The following is a 15,427-nucleotide window of genomic DNA, read 5'->3' on the forward strand; positions in this document are numbered from 1 at the left end:
ATGAGAATCTCACTTTATAAATTAATATTATAATATGATTAGAGTTAAACTTCACTTATTAAATCTTCTTAATATTTAATAACAAGAAAAGTGTGTGTTTAGAGATTAAAGGGATTATTGAGGAATGAAAGTTTAACTTGTGGGGTTTGTGATCAATATAGAATTTAGATTGTATATTATGAAAAATTAATTATTTATGTGATCTACATAGAATTTTTAATAGGAACATTTAACTTGTGGGGTTTGTGATGGTGAGCACACATGGAGTGGTCTCCAATGTCCCATCTCATGTTCCTCGTTGCCTTTTATTATTATCAATAATGTCTCTATGATCATATTTGAACCTATATTGTTCATCATTAATTGCTTGTTTTATCTACATGGCTGCATATTAGAAAAGGTCCTTTTTAGAATCAGATGTTTTACCCACTCTCATTCCAAATCTAATAGTAGGACATTAATGGTCGATTGGTAGAGGAAAAAAAATTAGAAAAAGTGAAAAGAAAAAAAAAAAGACAAAACGTGAATAATGAGTGAAAATATAAATTATCTAATTAAAAAATGAAAATAAAGATATTTTATTAAATAAAGTAATATAAAAACGACCACAATAAGTATGTTATAACTTTATTTTTAAATATAGTTTTTTATTATGCTGCTATCATAATCTTTACTTTTAAACATAATTATTTTTAAAGAATACATGGATCTTGCTTGAAAATAAAGGTATAATTGAATAAGATCATTTTTTTCTCAACTTTTAGCATTTTTCTAAGCTTTTCTCTTTTACATAATCTCCATTGTTTGAAACTTTATAATTTTCACTCAATTAAATTCTCCGCATTCTTTCTTCTTCTTCTTTTTTTCTCGTACAAAACTTAACAGTAAAAGAAAAGGAATATAAGAGAAGGACTAAACTTTCTAGACAAATGTAATTTTGTTTTTGTATATTAATAATAATAATAATATTAATAAAAATAATAATATATTTCTTGTCAAATAAATAAATATTTTTACTATCTTTTTTGTATATTTATTTTACCTGTTTTTTCTATCTAGTGAAGGTTTTATTTCACTGTATCCATTTCTTCCTTTTATTTTCTTCTTTCTTTTTCTTTCTACCAAACGGAGGTGAGACAAACAGTGGTTTGCCTCAATTTTTTGTTTTTCTTTTGAGTTTCCCAATAAATTTAAACTTTTTTTTATAATATTGACATAATATATATAAAAAAAAATATTTGAAATTATATTTTTTATGTGTAATTAGTGCATTGGTAAATAGTACATTTATTTTTTAATTCTCCTAAATAGATGAGTGTGAATTTTTTTTCACTTTAATTTCATACCACAACTCCTTACTGTATATTAAATATATCTCGGAAGTTTGTTTTTATAATTATTTTTAATATGTTTTTTAAAGTACAATAACACGTTTATGCTAGAATAATTTGCTAAAAATAATTACAAATAATAAAGTTCCTGAAAAATAAAAAAAATAAAAAAATATATCACGTTGGGATTTACGGGCCTAAAGAATTCACCCAACAACGACACAACCTGGAGCTAGTTAAGGTTCGGCCCAGAACATGGTTTAAGTTAATGATATTGTTACACATAGAAAATGTGCATCAGATTTTGCCTTCAAATATTAAAAACCATTCATTTTAGTTTTTTATTGTTGTTATTTTCTGACTTAATATGATTTTCGTAAGATATATGACTCTCGTATGATGGTAAAATTATTAAATTGTATTTATTCTTATAATATTTATAAAATATCAAAATAATTTTTAAGACAATAAATTATAAACTATTTTAGTATTGTTTTTAGTGAGGTCTTCAAAAATTGTAGTGAAAGTCAATAAAATTATTTTCAAAATAGGTCCATAAAAAAAAGTAATGAATTGTGATCACTAACAATATCATAGAATTGTTGAATGCAAATGAGTGTTCATCTCATTGAATTTTTGGATTCAACCGTTCATTTTTATTATTTTTTTAACCTACGCATTAGAGAATTTTTTTTGTTTCACTTTGTATTTTTTTCTTTTTTTATTTAAACTCGTAATAAAGTTGCTTAAGTTAGAATTTTTGTATTTTTTTTTACATAAATTTGGTCTATTCCCCTTTTTTTTTTAATTTTAGACTATTTTTCATACGACGGCATATGTTTGACATGAGTTTTTCTAATATATAACTGAAAATAAAATTAATCTCAAACTTCAAATGACTTAAAATATGTAGTAAGTTATTTTGTTTCAAATAACTTAAAATCTGTAATAAGTTATCTTGTTTTGAAATGACTTAAGATCTGTAATAAGTTAAATTTAACAGAACTTAAGGAAAATTTAAACACACGTATTATCTTCGAAACGTACAACTACGTCAACCATGCATGAAGAAGCAACGAATGCTATAATATGATGTGAAATGGTTTATTTAATCGTTTCTGCACTCAAGTGGTAGTTTTACAAGTGCATATGTGGAGAATGATGAATTAATAGAAAATTATGAGCATAATGGAGACCCTTTGGCTTAATTTGAGAGATGGTAGATTCTGAAAACTTTGATTGATGTTTATGGACACACTGCAAAAAACAAAAGTAGATAACTTAGCTGAGAGGAAGAGAAATTTCACTGTTGCAGACAGTGACCCATTTCGATCACCAATCATTTCTTCTGTACAAGAGAAAAATGGCAACAACTCTCATATCTAACATATACTCATCAATAGTGTAATTTGAATGAGAGAACTTATATAAAAACAATGAAACAAGTGATCATAATAGATTAACACCACACTTGTAATACTTTCTAAATTAGAACAATAAATAGATAAGTGTGGTGTCTCTTATGTGTGATTTACATGAAATGTTAAGAAATGAGGTGTTGTTCATCACTCATTGTCCAACCTCATAGGTGTTATACTTTTATATATATATATATATATATATATAGATGTAATAAGTGTTATATGTTAATTAGTGTATGATTACTTTTTAGTCTCTTCATGCTTAAAATTGAGTATTATGTGAGTATAATTCCTATAAATTTATACAAATCCACATAATTTTAATAAAGTTATAGACATATATAATTCTTAATTACATAGAGATAAATTAGACCACCATAACTAATATTTATGTAATTTGTGAATCAAAATCTAGAACTTGATTTCAAATTAAAAAATAGTATAATCTCTCGCCTTGGAGTCCAAATACAAAAAAGAGAAAGGTAATTAACATGAATCTTGGTTTAAGATATGTCATTGGAAATGAAGTTGAAGTCTTGGACTTATTATTTGTAGTACATATTTTTAAATTAAATAAAATAAATTAAAGAAATTAATATATTTTTAATACAACAAGAAAAGTTTTATTAAATAAAATTTTGAAGAAGAACGAGTTAAAAACTTAAAAAACAGTATCAAAAAGTGGTTAAAACAAAAAATAATCCTAATTAAAGTTTAAAACGGTTGTAATTTTTAAAAATTTGTAACTTACAACTAAAAATTATTGCATATACATGGCTTTAAGTAGTAAAAGTAACGCGTTTAATAGATATGTATAGCTACTGTGAAATAAGATCTCATCAGTTTAGGTTTAACTGATTATGATTATATCCTTAAATTTGAGTTACATCGCTTAAAAATATACTCTCATTTTAGAACTTATTATATTATTATTTTAATCATAACTTTTCTTAATATATATTATTATATTATTAAAATTGTAAATTCAGAATGTTTTGCTTTATATGGTGTGGAATATATATATATATATATATATATATATATATATATATATATATATATATATATATATATATATATATATATATATAGAGAGAGAGAGAGAGAGAGAGAGAGAATGAATGTTAAACACTCTGAAAAATTTGTAATTTTCATTATATGATATTTTAAATTAAGAAAAACTCGTGAGATTTTTTTTTTATCAGTAGTAGAAATTTATTGATACTCCACCGTATTGGTGATGAAACTTTATTTAAAGTTAATAACTTTTGATGACACGATAATGTGCTGGATTACAACGAAAACGTATTAAATAACTTGCCAAAAAATTTAGCATTTTTTTTTTATGGAATTCAACTAAGGATTAGCAATTAGATTTCTATTGGTGAATAATAGTGATAAATTAGAAACCCAAATTTGGCGACGAAACATTCCCTCACTGATACTAATGTCTAAGATATCGCAGTGTAATTTCTTTTAAAAAACACAGAATATTAGGTTTTATTTTCGTATTTTATTTTTCTAATTATTTATTAAAATATTCATCAAAACAAGACCTTAGTGGCTGTTCCTTTTATTGTAAGAACTGACTTTTTTTTTTGTTTGCAACATAAGTCTACTATATTAAGCAAATACATTGGAAGCAATTAGTTTGAAAATTTTGAAAATTTCCTGATGTCAAAACGTGTTATTAAATTTTGAAAATTTCCTGATATCAAAACGTGTTATTATGACCGTTTTGGTTCATCTACCATTGGCTCACTAAGGTGATTGAAATTAGTATTTTGTCCTATTAAGAATTTTATTGTAAGAAAGATCATAAAATTAATTCAAACTTTAATATTTGAATAAAGAAATGTTTGATGTTTAACAAAATAAAATAAATATTAATAATACTTTAATAAATTAAATAATTTATAAATAAAGTTGTATATAAAACATTGATACCACCCATTTAATTTTAAAAATATGAGATTTATCTTTAAAAGTACAAAAAAAATAAAGAAAGGTGGGTTGACGGCTTATCCCGCTTCGCCTTTGATCCATCAGATTGGTGAGTTAAGCTAATTGGACCAATATAGGTTGACGGATTCAAAAAATTTAACTCATCTAGTCCAAATGAGAGCAACCGAATATGTTAGACTCGCCTAACTTTATCATTTCTTTTGTTGAATATAAAATGTCAAAAAATAGAACACGAATTAAAAAGCGTTTTATATTATAATTTTTATTCTTGATCATATTAAAAACATAATAATATAAATTTGAGAGATTTCATAAATATATAAATGAACTCACTTTATTAGTTTATTAGTTGATTTTGTAAAATTATGATAAACTTAAAATTTATTTATTAAAATGATATAATAACCATTTAAAGTCTATGATAATAACAATTTTTTATCTTAACAAGTTATTATTGAACTACCTATAAATTTATAATTTCACACAAATCAATCAAATAAAAATATTTTATAATATATAAATATTACATTAAAATTCAAATTCAGTTGTCAATAAAATGTTTAGAAGGTCCAAATGTTCCATATATCAGAACCTGTTTTTTCATTTGTATGGTTGGAAGTGGAAGTTTTATCTAAAAACATTAATTAACACTTATGTTGCATTTACCGACACAGGTGACCGTTTTATTTGGTGATAAGCCACAAATTTATTTATCAAAAAACAAAAGAAAATGTTATACTAAATGAATACAACATGACAAGTTATATATTTCATATTGGACAAATTAAAAAAGATGATGTACACTTGAAAATACCTAGACGGCATAATGCGCCGAAATATGTTGTTTTTATACGTCATGTCATTACACAGAATTATTGTCACCTAGTAATATTTATATCCAATGAAAGCTAAGTGAACAATTAAAATTAAAAGCAAACCCTTTTTTTTAATAAAAAAGGTCGTTGGTGAAACAAGTAATTGATTAAATCGTATAAATAAAGAACGTACATAAAATAAGAAGAAATTAATGAAATTATTATATTAAATATTTATCCGTAGTTTTGATCGAGATCTTAAAGACTAATTAATCGAAACTAACTCATTATATTATACTTTGGAAATAAATAATATTTAAAAAAAGGAAAATGATAACAAGGATATTTGCAATTTTTTATCATAAAATAATAGTCAATTTTTGGATAGTGATGTAATTGACAACGCGTCCTTAGAATGGTTAACAATGTAAGCAATTTGACAGAACATGTTCGTACCTTTTATTTAAAGAATAAAATAATAGAAGATTAGTTATATAAAAATATTATTAAAATAAATAATAATTACGGCATAAGGAGCAAGATGCAAGAACAATCAAAAGTAGGTGGCGCGAAAACAACCGTCCCCACTTCTCCCTCCTTTTTCCTAACTGAAACCGTTTTCTAGTATTCTCTTTAATTCCTAATTTTATTTTAATTAAAACCTTTTCTGGTAACGTGAATTCGTTGTTTCTATTTATTTTTTAACTCACTTTCTCTCTCTGCTTCAAAATCACGAAACTGCCATCTCCGGCGACCGGAATCTGAGTCCTCTTCGTAACCGGATTTTGTTTACAGGTAGGAAGAAGGTGTGTAAGTCGTTGTAAATTGTAGAAATAGAATAAGTTAGGTTATGACTAGATTTTGCATTATTCGGTTTGAAATTTGTTTACGATGAGTAAATTTAACTTTTGGTATACTTTAATGCTGTTGGATTTTGTGGGAACTTGAAACTCGTTTTTGTAGATTGAAGGAGGAATTTGGGAATAAGAATCATTGAATGCACTGTAGTACTAGCATTGTTTCTGTGCGGTTACATGAACAGTGAAACACTTAAACGTGTCTTCAGTGAGCGAGACATGAACCTGCCAATCCACACATCTGTCATGGATCTCTGTTCAGAACTGTTTGTTTCTTTCAGGTAAAAAGGGTTTTTCTTTCCCTCCTTGGATTTTATCAGAGATATTCCTTCACGTCAGTCAAAATCCCAATTACTACTACTACTACTACTCTATATCATAATTTATTTATTTAATGAAATTGCAGGAAACAATGTCTCTGAATCATGTTAGGTTTTCACAATAGTTTTATGGGGATGGACAATGATCGTCCCTGCACGTGGACCTCCTTGTCTTTACCCATCTCCCAAACAACAATACCACCATTGAATTCAAACTTTAGTTAAAGTAAGGTAATATATATTATATTCTGCGTAGCATACAAAACAAAAGAGGCTCCATTGAAAATTATGTCTGCATATTTTAATAGAGGAAACTCATGACGACCCAGTTGTGTTAGTATTATTGTATGTTATGGTAATTAAGCCTTCTATTTAAGTTTAATTGTTCTGTCTGTGTGTCTTTGGGAAGAGGAGAGAGTGTTGTACTGTAAGAGATATATTAGATACCTTTTTTCTTCTTTTTGGGCATGCAGGTTATGGCATCACTTTCATTGAATTCCCTTTCATGAAAAGGAGTTGAGAGAGAGGAAGTTATAGGACAGAGTGGGTTTATGTGGAGGGAACCCATTGCCAGCCCACTCGACCATGGCATTCTCGTGAGAGAGACAAAAGGGGGAAAATTAAAGCCTCTCTTCTTCTCTTAGCCTACGCACTTACGCTCTCTTATCCTGCGCCCTCTATTATTCATTGCATTGACTCCACTTCCCAGTATCCCCAATTTCCGAGGGACCCCCTTCCCCGCCAATTCAACCTTTTTTTTTTCTTCAGTTAACCGTAAACTAACAACGTTTTCATGATAAACGTTAAATGTACGTTGAGACAGTTTCCGCGAGTTTCTCTCACCCGTTACACCAAATGTTGTTTCCCCTCTCTATATTCTTCTTCTTCTTGCTCTGTCATGATCTTGTTGGATTCTGGCCTTTTTGTGTGAATAAAACATACCCACTTGCGTTTATTGCCTGTGATTCTCAGATTCCTTCTCTAACAGATCTGAGTTTCTACAAAGATGTGCGCTTTTCTTATTCTCCCTTTACCTTTTTTGATTGGGGTGGGTTTATTCTTTGCTTTTCTTTAGTTTCTCACTCTGTAGTATCTTTACTTTATTTTCATTTGCTGGCAGATTTATTGCAGGGAAAAGGATCTTCTTTCTTTCTGGATAACCTGTGCATTACACTTATTCTATTGAGTGCACACATGATTGCTGAAGAACCAAAGCCACTGAATTTGGTTTAGCTTTATGGAAACTTCGATCAATGTGGTCTAATTGGAATAGAGTGGATGGATGTATGCGAAGCTGAGCAGACATTAAGGAAACACAGAACAAGAACAAGACAACCCTTGGTTATTGCTGAAAAAAACAATGCAATCACCACCAGACGCTTGGCAACAAGAGAAATTACTTCACGGTATAGGTCACCTTCTCCTACTCGGGCAACCCCATCTGGTTCTCGGCGATGTCCCTCTCCAAGCCTCACAAGGCCAACGACACATGCATCATCCAAATTGTTACCCAAAAGAGCTCAATCAACGGAGAGGAAGAGGCCAGCAACTCCACCTTCCCCATCACGTCCTTATACACCTGTCGAAGACTCATCGATAGATGTGAATTTATCAACGAGAAGGGTGGCTGGTAGCGGAATGCCAGAGGCCCTTTGGCCATCCACAATGCGAAGTTTGAGTGTTTCTTTCCAGTCGGACACTATTTCCATACCTGTTATCAAGAAGGAAAAGCCCGTGACCAGTGCCGTTGATCGTACACTGCGGCCCAATTCAAACGTGACTCACAAGCAGGTTCAAACACCAAATGTAAGAAAGCCGACACCTGAGAGAAGGAGGAGTCCTCTCAAAGGGAAGAATGCTTCTGATCAGACTGAGAATTCGAAACCTGATGATGGTTTGCATTCCCGATTGATAGATCAGCATCGGTGGCCAAGCAGAATCAGTGGGAAGGTATGTTCTAGTGCATCAAGTAGAGGTATTGATCATACTGATAAGACAACCAGAACGTTGAACTCTTCAGTTCCAGGAACTAGTGTGTCTTCACTGAGAAGATTGTCTTTACCGGGTGAAGCTAGTAAGCCCTTGCGGAAAGCTTCTAGTGATGCTTCAAGACTAATGTTGCTCGTTGAAAGTGGTAGACTGGGAAGCGAGGTGAGACCAGTTGATGACTGCTTTCGAGTGTTAAGATCTCATAAATTTGTTCCCGCAATTACATTGGATAAAATGGGATTAGTCAGATCTCAGTTCTCGCCTAATCCAGGATCGAGGCTCCCATCACCAAGTAAAACTTCAGTGTTATCCTCTTGTAGTTCAAGAGGTGTTGTTAGTCCATCTCGGTCAAGGCCTTCGACTCCTCCTAGAGGAGTTAGTCCTTCTAGAGTGAGGCCAGCCAATTCATCCAACCAATCCAACAATGCAATTTCAGTACTCAGCTTTATTGCTGATTTTAAAAAGGGGAAAAAGGGTGCAGCCCTGGTAGAAGATGCTCACCAGTTGAGACTTCTCTACAATAGGTACTTGCAATGGAGATTTATCAATGCGCAAGCAGAGGATGTATTTTACATCCAAAATGCAAAAGCGGAGGTATTTCTTACTGTCTTTCAAGCTGGCTTATTCTTTTGGTGTAATTCTTTTGCTTTGCAGAAGATTGTGTATAGCAAATAATTTCCCTACATCATTTTACAAGAACTTGTCCAATGGTTCAGAAATCACTATACAATGTATGGCACACTACTCTGTCTATACGGGAAACAATTATTAGGAAGAGGATCAACCTCCAGCAGCTGCAGCTTCAGCTGAAGCTGAATTTTATTTTGAATGATCAAGTAATACTTCTCTCTTGCCTAAAATAGTTATCATTTTTATGTGCCCTATATTATTGTTGATGATAAATTACAATTTTTTCTGGATTTATGGTTTTGGTTATTAAACTTGAGATAGTTATTGTGGAGTTTATTAATGACGCTAATATACTGAGCAAGATGTTGGCCCTACACCACATTGAAAAGTTAAGTTTAATTGTCTATGCTAGTCTGTCATAACAGGTTATTCATAATTCATATTAATGGCTGATTTTAATGATTACAATACATATGCAATGCTATTTCCCTATTTAAATGTTTCGACTTTCTTTAGATACTTTATGATACTTTTTTTGATCGTGGTCCTTTTACAATTAATGAAGCAGATGACCTACCTTGATGACTGGGCTGTACTTGAAAGGGGCCATATTGATGCTTTATCAGGAACTGTAGAAGACTTGGAGGCAAGTACTCTTCGTCTTCCTCTAACTGGAGGGGCAAAGGTATGTATGGTTTTTGTCTTTTGGTTTGATGCCTACAAAGAGACACTAGCATTCATTGCTATGTTTACACTTTTACAGGCAGATATTGAACATTTGAAGCTTGCAATTTGTTCGGCTGTTGATGCCATGCAAGCAATGGGATCTGCTATTTGCCCTTTGCTCTCACGGGTGAGTTAATTGTTTAGGAGTTCTACTGGTTTGATTCACTTTTATCACCTAAATAATTGTTTAGGAGTTCTGCTTCTGATTTCATGTTTTCCTTCCTAAATAATTTTCATTTTGGACTCAATGGTAAATCCATAATGCATAAAGGTTGACTCCATGTTATTTTTTGTCTGTATAGGTGGACAGCATGAACAATTTAATTTCTGAAGTTGCTGTTGTGTCAGCACAGGAAAAAGCGATGCTCGAGGAATGTGAAGCGCTACTGAATTTTGCAACAGCTATGCAGGTAAGAGTCATGATATATGGCTTAAGAATTATGCACAACAAATCTCTTGATTATTTTTTATGTTAAGAACGAGCTTAAATTAGTTGAAAATAAATTTCACTTGCATGTATCACAATGTACATTATGTTTGATTTTATTTTATCACTTACGGGAATTCAACCTCAGGAACCACATGTGTGATTAGAGAACCATTCTAGCATTCTTGATCTACAAGAATCTAGGCTGATCGTAAATTAGTGCAATTTTTGCTACTTAGTCGCTGCTTTTTATATGCTGGGGCCTTCCTTGTATATCTTTATTATTACATGGTCTAGCGGATGATAGTGTCACTTTCAGCAGCATAAGGACAGTGGGAATTGCGGCCGTAGGGTTTTCCTGTTTTTGAGCTGTAGTCCCTTATATCCACTGAATTGACTGAAGTAATGAATTAGTCGTTGAGGAAAGTTGAGCATGTCATCATGTGACATGATGCATCTGAAGGTCAAAAGTTTATCTCTTTTCTATTTTGGTATAACTTCGAAGGAACTTTTTGCTTCCGACATGAAAAGGTGAAGTTTTGTAGGTCTTCTGCTCCTCTGCCGTTAATATCAGAAAATTATCAATTTAATTATCTGGTAAAAGTTGTTGGTAATGCAAACGCAAATTTTGCCACCAGCTGTTGTATATCTTATAAAAGAAAATAACAAATATCAACAATGAATCTTAGTTTGCCAGTAGCATTAGTGCATTTATCTGTAGATGTTTTGGTAAGGGAACAACGATATCTTCAGTTGAATATCGCCTCAAGTATAACATGTTTTAATTTCATTATTATTTTGGAGTAAACAGGTTGAGGAATATAGCCTTCGGACGCATCTCATGCAGATAAAGCAAGCTTTTGTGGTGCATAAGTAACCAATCTCGGAAATTCAAACACGCCAGACCTTGCCTGCTTCTATGCTAACAAGAAGTCTCTTATGATTTCTGAGACGTTACAAGAATGTTTAAAAGATTCTTTGGAATGTAGTCAACACACCAGGGATTCTTTACCATTGTAAATTTTTGTATTAGGCTTCTCCCCCTCCCCCTGCAATTTATATTCTTCCATCCTCTTCATTTTTTCCTTTCTTGTCAACACTATCAAGCAAATCAAAAGAAATTCCAGATTTAATTTTACTGCATCCCAATGAGCCAATAATTAGAGATTAATCTCTGGACCTACAAAAACTCATTAGTTAACAAAACAAAATCAAATCTACAAGTTCTTACAAGAAACTAACAAGTTTTATTTTATTTTAAATGAGTCTATCTATATCATATCATTTTTAATAAGACTTCAAGTCTTCAACTTAAGATATAATTTTAAAATGAGACATTCCATATTAGTATATTCTAATTATTATTTTTTATAAAATTTAAACTTGAATTTTTAATTTTTTAAACCACTACATGTGAATTAAAGTGTCACAATTTCAATTTAATTTTTTTCAAATTAAAAAATATTTTTAATGAAATATTGACTAATTTATTCAAAATTTATGCTCAAATAAATTACATTAATATTCATATTTGTAACATATAAATGAATATATTATTAAAAATTATATTAATTTAATAAAAGTAATTAAATAGATAATTTATCTGCTGTTATTTGTAATTTATGCCAAGGAAATTTTAAATTCATTTAGATTTAATTTAGTTAGCAAACCAACCGTATGTATGATGTTGTGGTGAAGATCAAAGGTAGAAGCGGTGGTGTGTTGCATTCAGATGATTCGTGGGGACATTAGCCGCAACACGCTCTTGGCCCTCATCAACAAAGCCTGCACCTTCCCTCACCTTGCCGAAACCCACGCACAACTCATCCGCAACGGTTACCACCACGACCTCGCCACCGTTACCAAGCTCACCCAGAAGCTCTTCGACGTGGGCGCCGCGCACCACGCACGTGCCCTCTTCTTCTCGGTTCCCAAACCCGACATCTTTCTCTTCAACGTCGTCATCAAAGGCTTCTCCTTCTTCCCTAACGCCTCCTCCGTTTCCCTCTACACCCATCTCCGCAAAAACACCAGCCTCTCCCCCGATAACTTCACATATGCCTTCGCCGTCGCCGCCTCCCCCGACGACAAGCTCGGCATGTGCTTGCACACGCATGCCGTCATCGATGGCTTCGACTCCAACCTCTTTGTGGCCTCCGCGCTCGTTGACTTGTACTGCAAGTTTTCCCGCGTGGGGTATGCCAGGAAGGTGTTTGATAAAATGCTGGAAAGAGACACCGTGTTGTGGAACACCATGATTACCGGACTGGTGAGGAACTGTTGTTATGATGATTCTGTTCAAGTGTTTCGGGACATGGTGGCGCAAGGGGTGCAGTTGGATTCCACCACGGTGGCGACTGTGCTTCCGGCTGTTGCAGAGATGGAAGAGGGGAAAGTTGGGATGGGGATTCAGTGTTTGGCTTTGAAACTTGGATTTCATTTTGATGACTACGTGTTAACGGGTTTAATTTCGGTGTTTTCAAAATGTGGGGACGTTGACACGGCCAAGTTGTTGTTTGGGATGATTAAGAAGCCGGATTTGGTTTCTTACAATGCCATGATTTCTGGGTTTAGTTGTAACGGTGAGACTGAGAGTGGGGTGAAGCTTTTTAGAGAATTGCTTGTTTCTGGGGAGAGAGTGAGTTCTAGCACAATGGTTGGGTTGATTCCTGTGTCTTCTCCCTTTGGGCATTTGCATTTGGCTTGCTGTATTCATGGGTTTTGTGTGAAGTTAGGTATTATTTTGCATCCTTCGCTTTCAACTGCACTCACGACTATATACAGCAGGCTCAATGAAATAGATTTGGCACGGCGGTTATTTGATGAATCATCGGAGAAAACCGTGGCTGCTTGGAATGCTATGATTTCAGGTTATACACAGAATGGTTTAACGGAGACGGCTATCGCTCTTTTTCAGGAAATGATGGCGACTGAATTTATTCCGAATCCAGTTACCATCACGAGTATTCTTTCAGCTTGTGCTCAATTAGGAGCACTAAGTTTTGGTAAATGGGTTCATCAGTTGATTAGAAGCAAAAACCTTGAGCCAAACATTTATGTTTTGACTGCTCTGATTGACATGTATGCCAAGTGTGGGAATATTTTGGAGGCTTGGCAATTATTTGACTCAATGAGTGAAAAGAATACCGTCACTTGGAACACTATGATTTTTGGTTATGGGCTCCATGGATATGGGCATGAAGCACTTCAGCTTTTTAACGAGATGCTGGAATTGGGGTTTCAGCCATCAAGTGTTACTTTTCTTTCGATCTTATATGCTTGCAGTCATTCTGGCTTGGTAAGAGAAGGGGATGAAATATTCAATGCTATGGTTAATAAATACAGGATTGTGCCCTTAGCTGAGCACTATGCATGCATGGTGGACATTCTGGGACGAGCTGGACAGTTAGAGAAAGCCTTGGAATTTATAAGGAGAATGCCTGTTGAACCAGGACCTGCTGTGTGGGGTACATTGCTTGGTGCTTGCATGATTCATAAAGACACGAAAATAGCCCGTATGGCTTCAGAAAGGCTATTTGAACTGGATCCAGGGAGTGTAGGATACTATGTCTTACTTTCTAATATATACTCTGTAGAGAGAAACTTCCCAAAGGCTGCTTCAGTACGGGAAGTAGTTAAAAAAAGAAAACTATCAAAGACTCCAGGGTGCACTCTAATTGAGGTTAATGGGTCCCCACATGTCTTCGTATCTGGTGATCGTTCTCATTCTCAAACAGTGGCTATCTATGCAAAGCTGGAGAAGTTAACAAGCAAGATGAGGGAGATGGGGTATAAGTCAGAGACAGTTACTGCTTTGCATGATGTGGAAGAAGAAGAAAAGGAGCTCATGTTTAATGTTCATAGTGAGAAATTAGCCATTGCTTTTGGCCTTATTACCACTGAACCTGGAACTGAGATCAGGATCATCAAGAATCTTCGAGTTTGTTTAGATTGTCACACTGCAACTAAGTTTATTTCAAAGATCACAGAAAGAGTAATTGTAGTTAGGGATGCCAACAGATTCCACCATTTCAAAGATGGGTCTTGTTCTTGTGGCGATTATTGGTGAAGCTGAGCATTTTTTTTAAGTTATATTTGACAGATGCATCATAATCCAACCTTTTGGTTTCATATTCTTTACCTTACAACAATATATGATCTGGAGTCTGGACCCTCTTGTGGCCGTCCAATTGAAAAGCAGAAAACATCAAGAATTGGTTGAATAGAGCTTTCTATAGTAAGTCAAACCAAATGGGATCCAAATTCTAGCATTCTTTAAATAAGATGCATGTTTGTCTATGGTCCTTCACTCACTTCAACATCACACAAAACAGTGAATTCAAATCAAGTAACCTTCTCGAATTACATTCTTTTGTCCAGCAGAAGGTGACGTTCTCTTTTGCCAATTTTTGTAACAGCTGTTCATTAACCTTTTCAAATTTAAATTCTTTCCACAAGTGAGAAAGTTACTTTGTATCTCATATATAATCATCAAGTTCTCTCAGTATGTTTGTTATTCTTTTCCTTTTTGTGGTGCTTTACGAAGTAGTAGATAGTAGTCATTCTAATTACTGTATTGCTATTTAAAGCGTTGACTGAATAAATGTGAAGTAATATTGAACTAATGTATGTGTTTGGCTCAAAGGAAAACAAAGGGGAAGGAAGGAGGAGTTGGGGGTATTTTTTTAATTTTAGAGATGACGGGGCTAAAATCCCACATTTCCCATTTTGTCTCCCCCTTTTAGTGTCAGAGGGAAAGTGATTTATAATTTTAATGTGTTGATTATATTAAGAAGTGAACTTTAAGTCTAGAGTGAGATTTATCTTCTCCTTTCCATTAATACTTACAAATGCACAACTTGTGCAATTATTTTCTCTCTCCTCCCCTGGCCAACGAAGGAAACTCTCCGCCCCTTCATCCAAACCAAGCAAGAGGGAAGCTCTAC

General features: G+C 33.0%; 2 protein-coding genes across 11 annotated transcripts; both read left to right on the plus strand.

Annotated features, from left to right (window-relative positions):
- Positions 1-5,984: 5,984 nt before the first annotated feature.
- Positions 5,985-11,624, plus strand: LOC137807422 (AUGMIN subunit 8). Of its 10 annotated transcripts, none has more exons than XM_068608062.2 (9): positions 5,985-6,327; positions 6,496-6,670; positions 6,796-6,940; positions 7,830-9,292; positions 9,415-9,534; positions 9,897-10,013; positions 10,092-10,181; positions 10,357-10,464; positions 11,293-11,624. In XM_068608062.2, exons 4-9 carry the CDS (start codon positions 7,988-7,990, stop codon positions 11,356-11,358), a joined length of 1,806 nt encoding a protein of 601 aa, XP_068464163.1. In that variant the 5' UTR covers positions 5,985-6,327; positions 6,496-6,670; positions 6,796-6,940; positions 7,830-7,987; the 3' UTR covers positions 11,359-11,624. The 10 variants fall into 10 exon arrangements, 8 of the variants coding, with proteins under 8 accessions (XP_068464163.1, XP_068464159.1, XP_068464166.1 ...); XM_068608058.1 differs by having other exon boundaries at positions 6,080-6,327; positions 9,894-10,013; XM_068608064.2 differs by having other exon boundaries at positions 6,095-6,338.
- A 535-nt stretch (positions 11,625-12,159) lies between these two features.
- On the plus strand, positions 12,160-15,003 carry MEF29 (Pentatricopeptide repeat (PPR) superfamily protein). The gene has a single exon (XM_068608067.2). The coding sequence runs from the start codon at positions 12,214-12,216 to the stop codon at positions 14,548-14,550; it is 2,337 nt and encodes a 778-aa protein (XP_068464168.1). The 5' UTR covers positions 12,160-12,213; the 3' UTR covers positions 14,551-15,003.
- The last annotated feature ends 424 nt before the right edge of the window (positions 15,004-15,427 follow it).

Source organism: Phaseolus vulgaris, chromosome 3 (assembly GCF_051622355.1).
Source record: "Phaseolus vulgaris cultivar YP4 chromosome 3, ASM5162235v1, whole genome shotgun sequence".
NCBI lineage: Eukaryota > Viridiplantae > Streptophyta > Magnoliopsida > Fabales > Fabaceae > Phaseolus > Phaseolus vulgaris.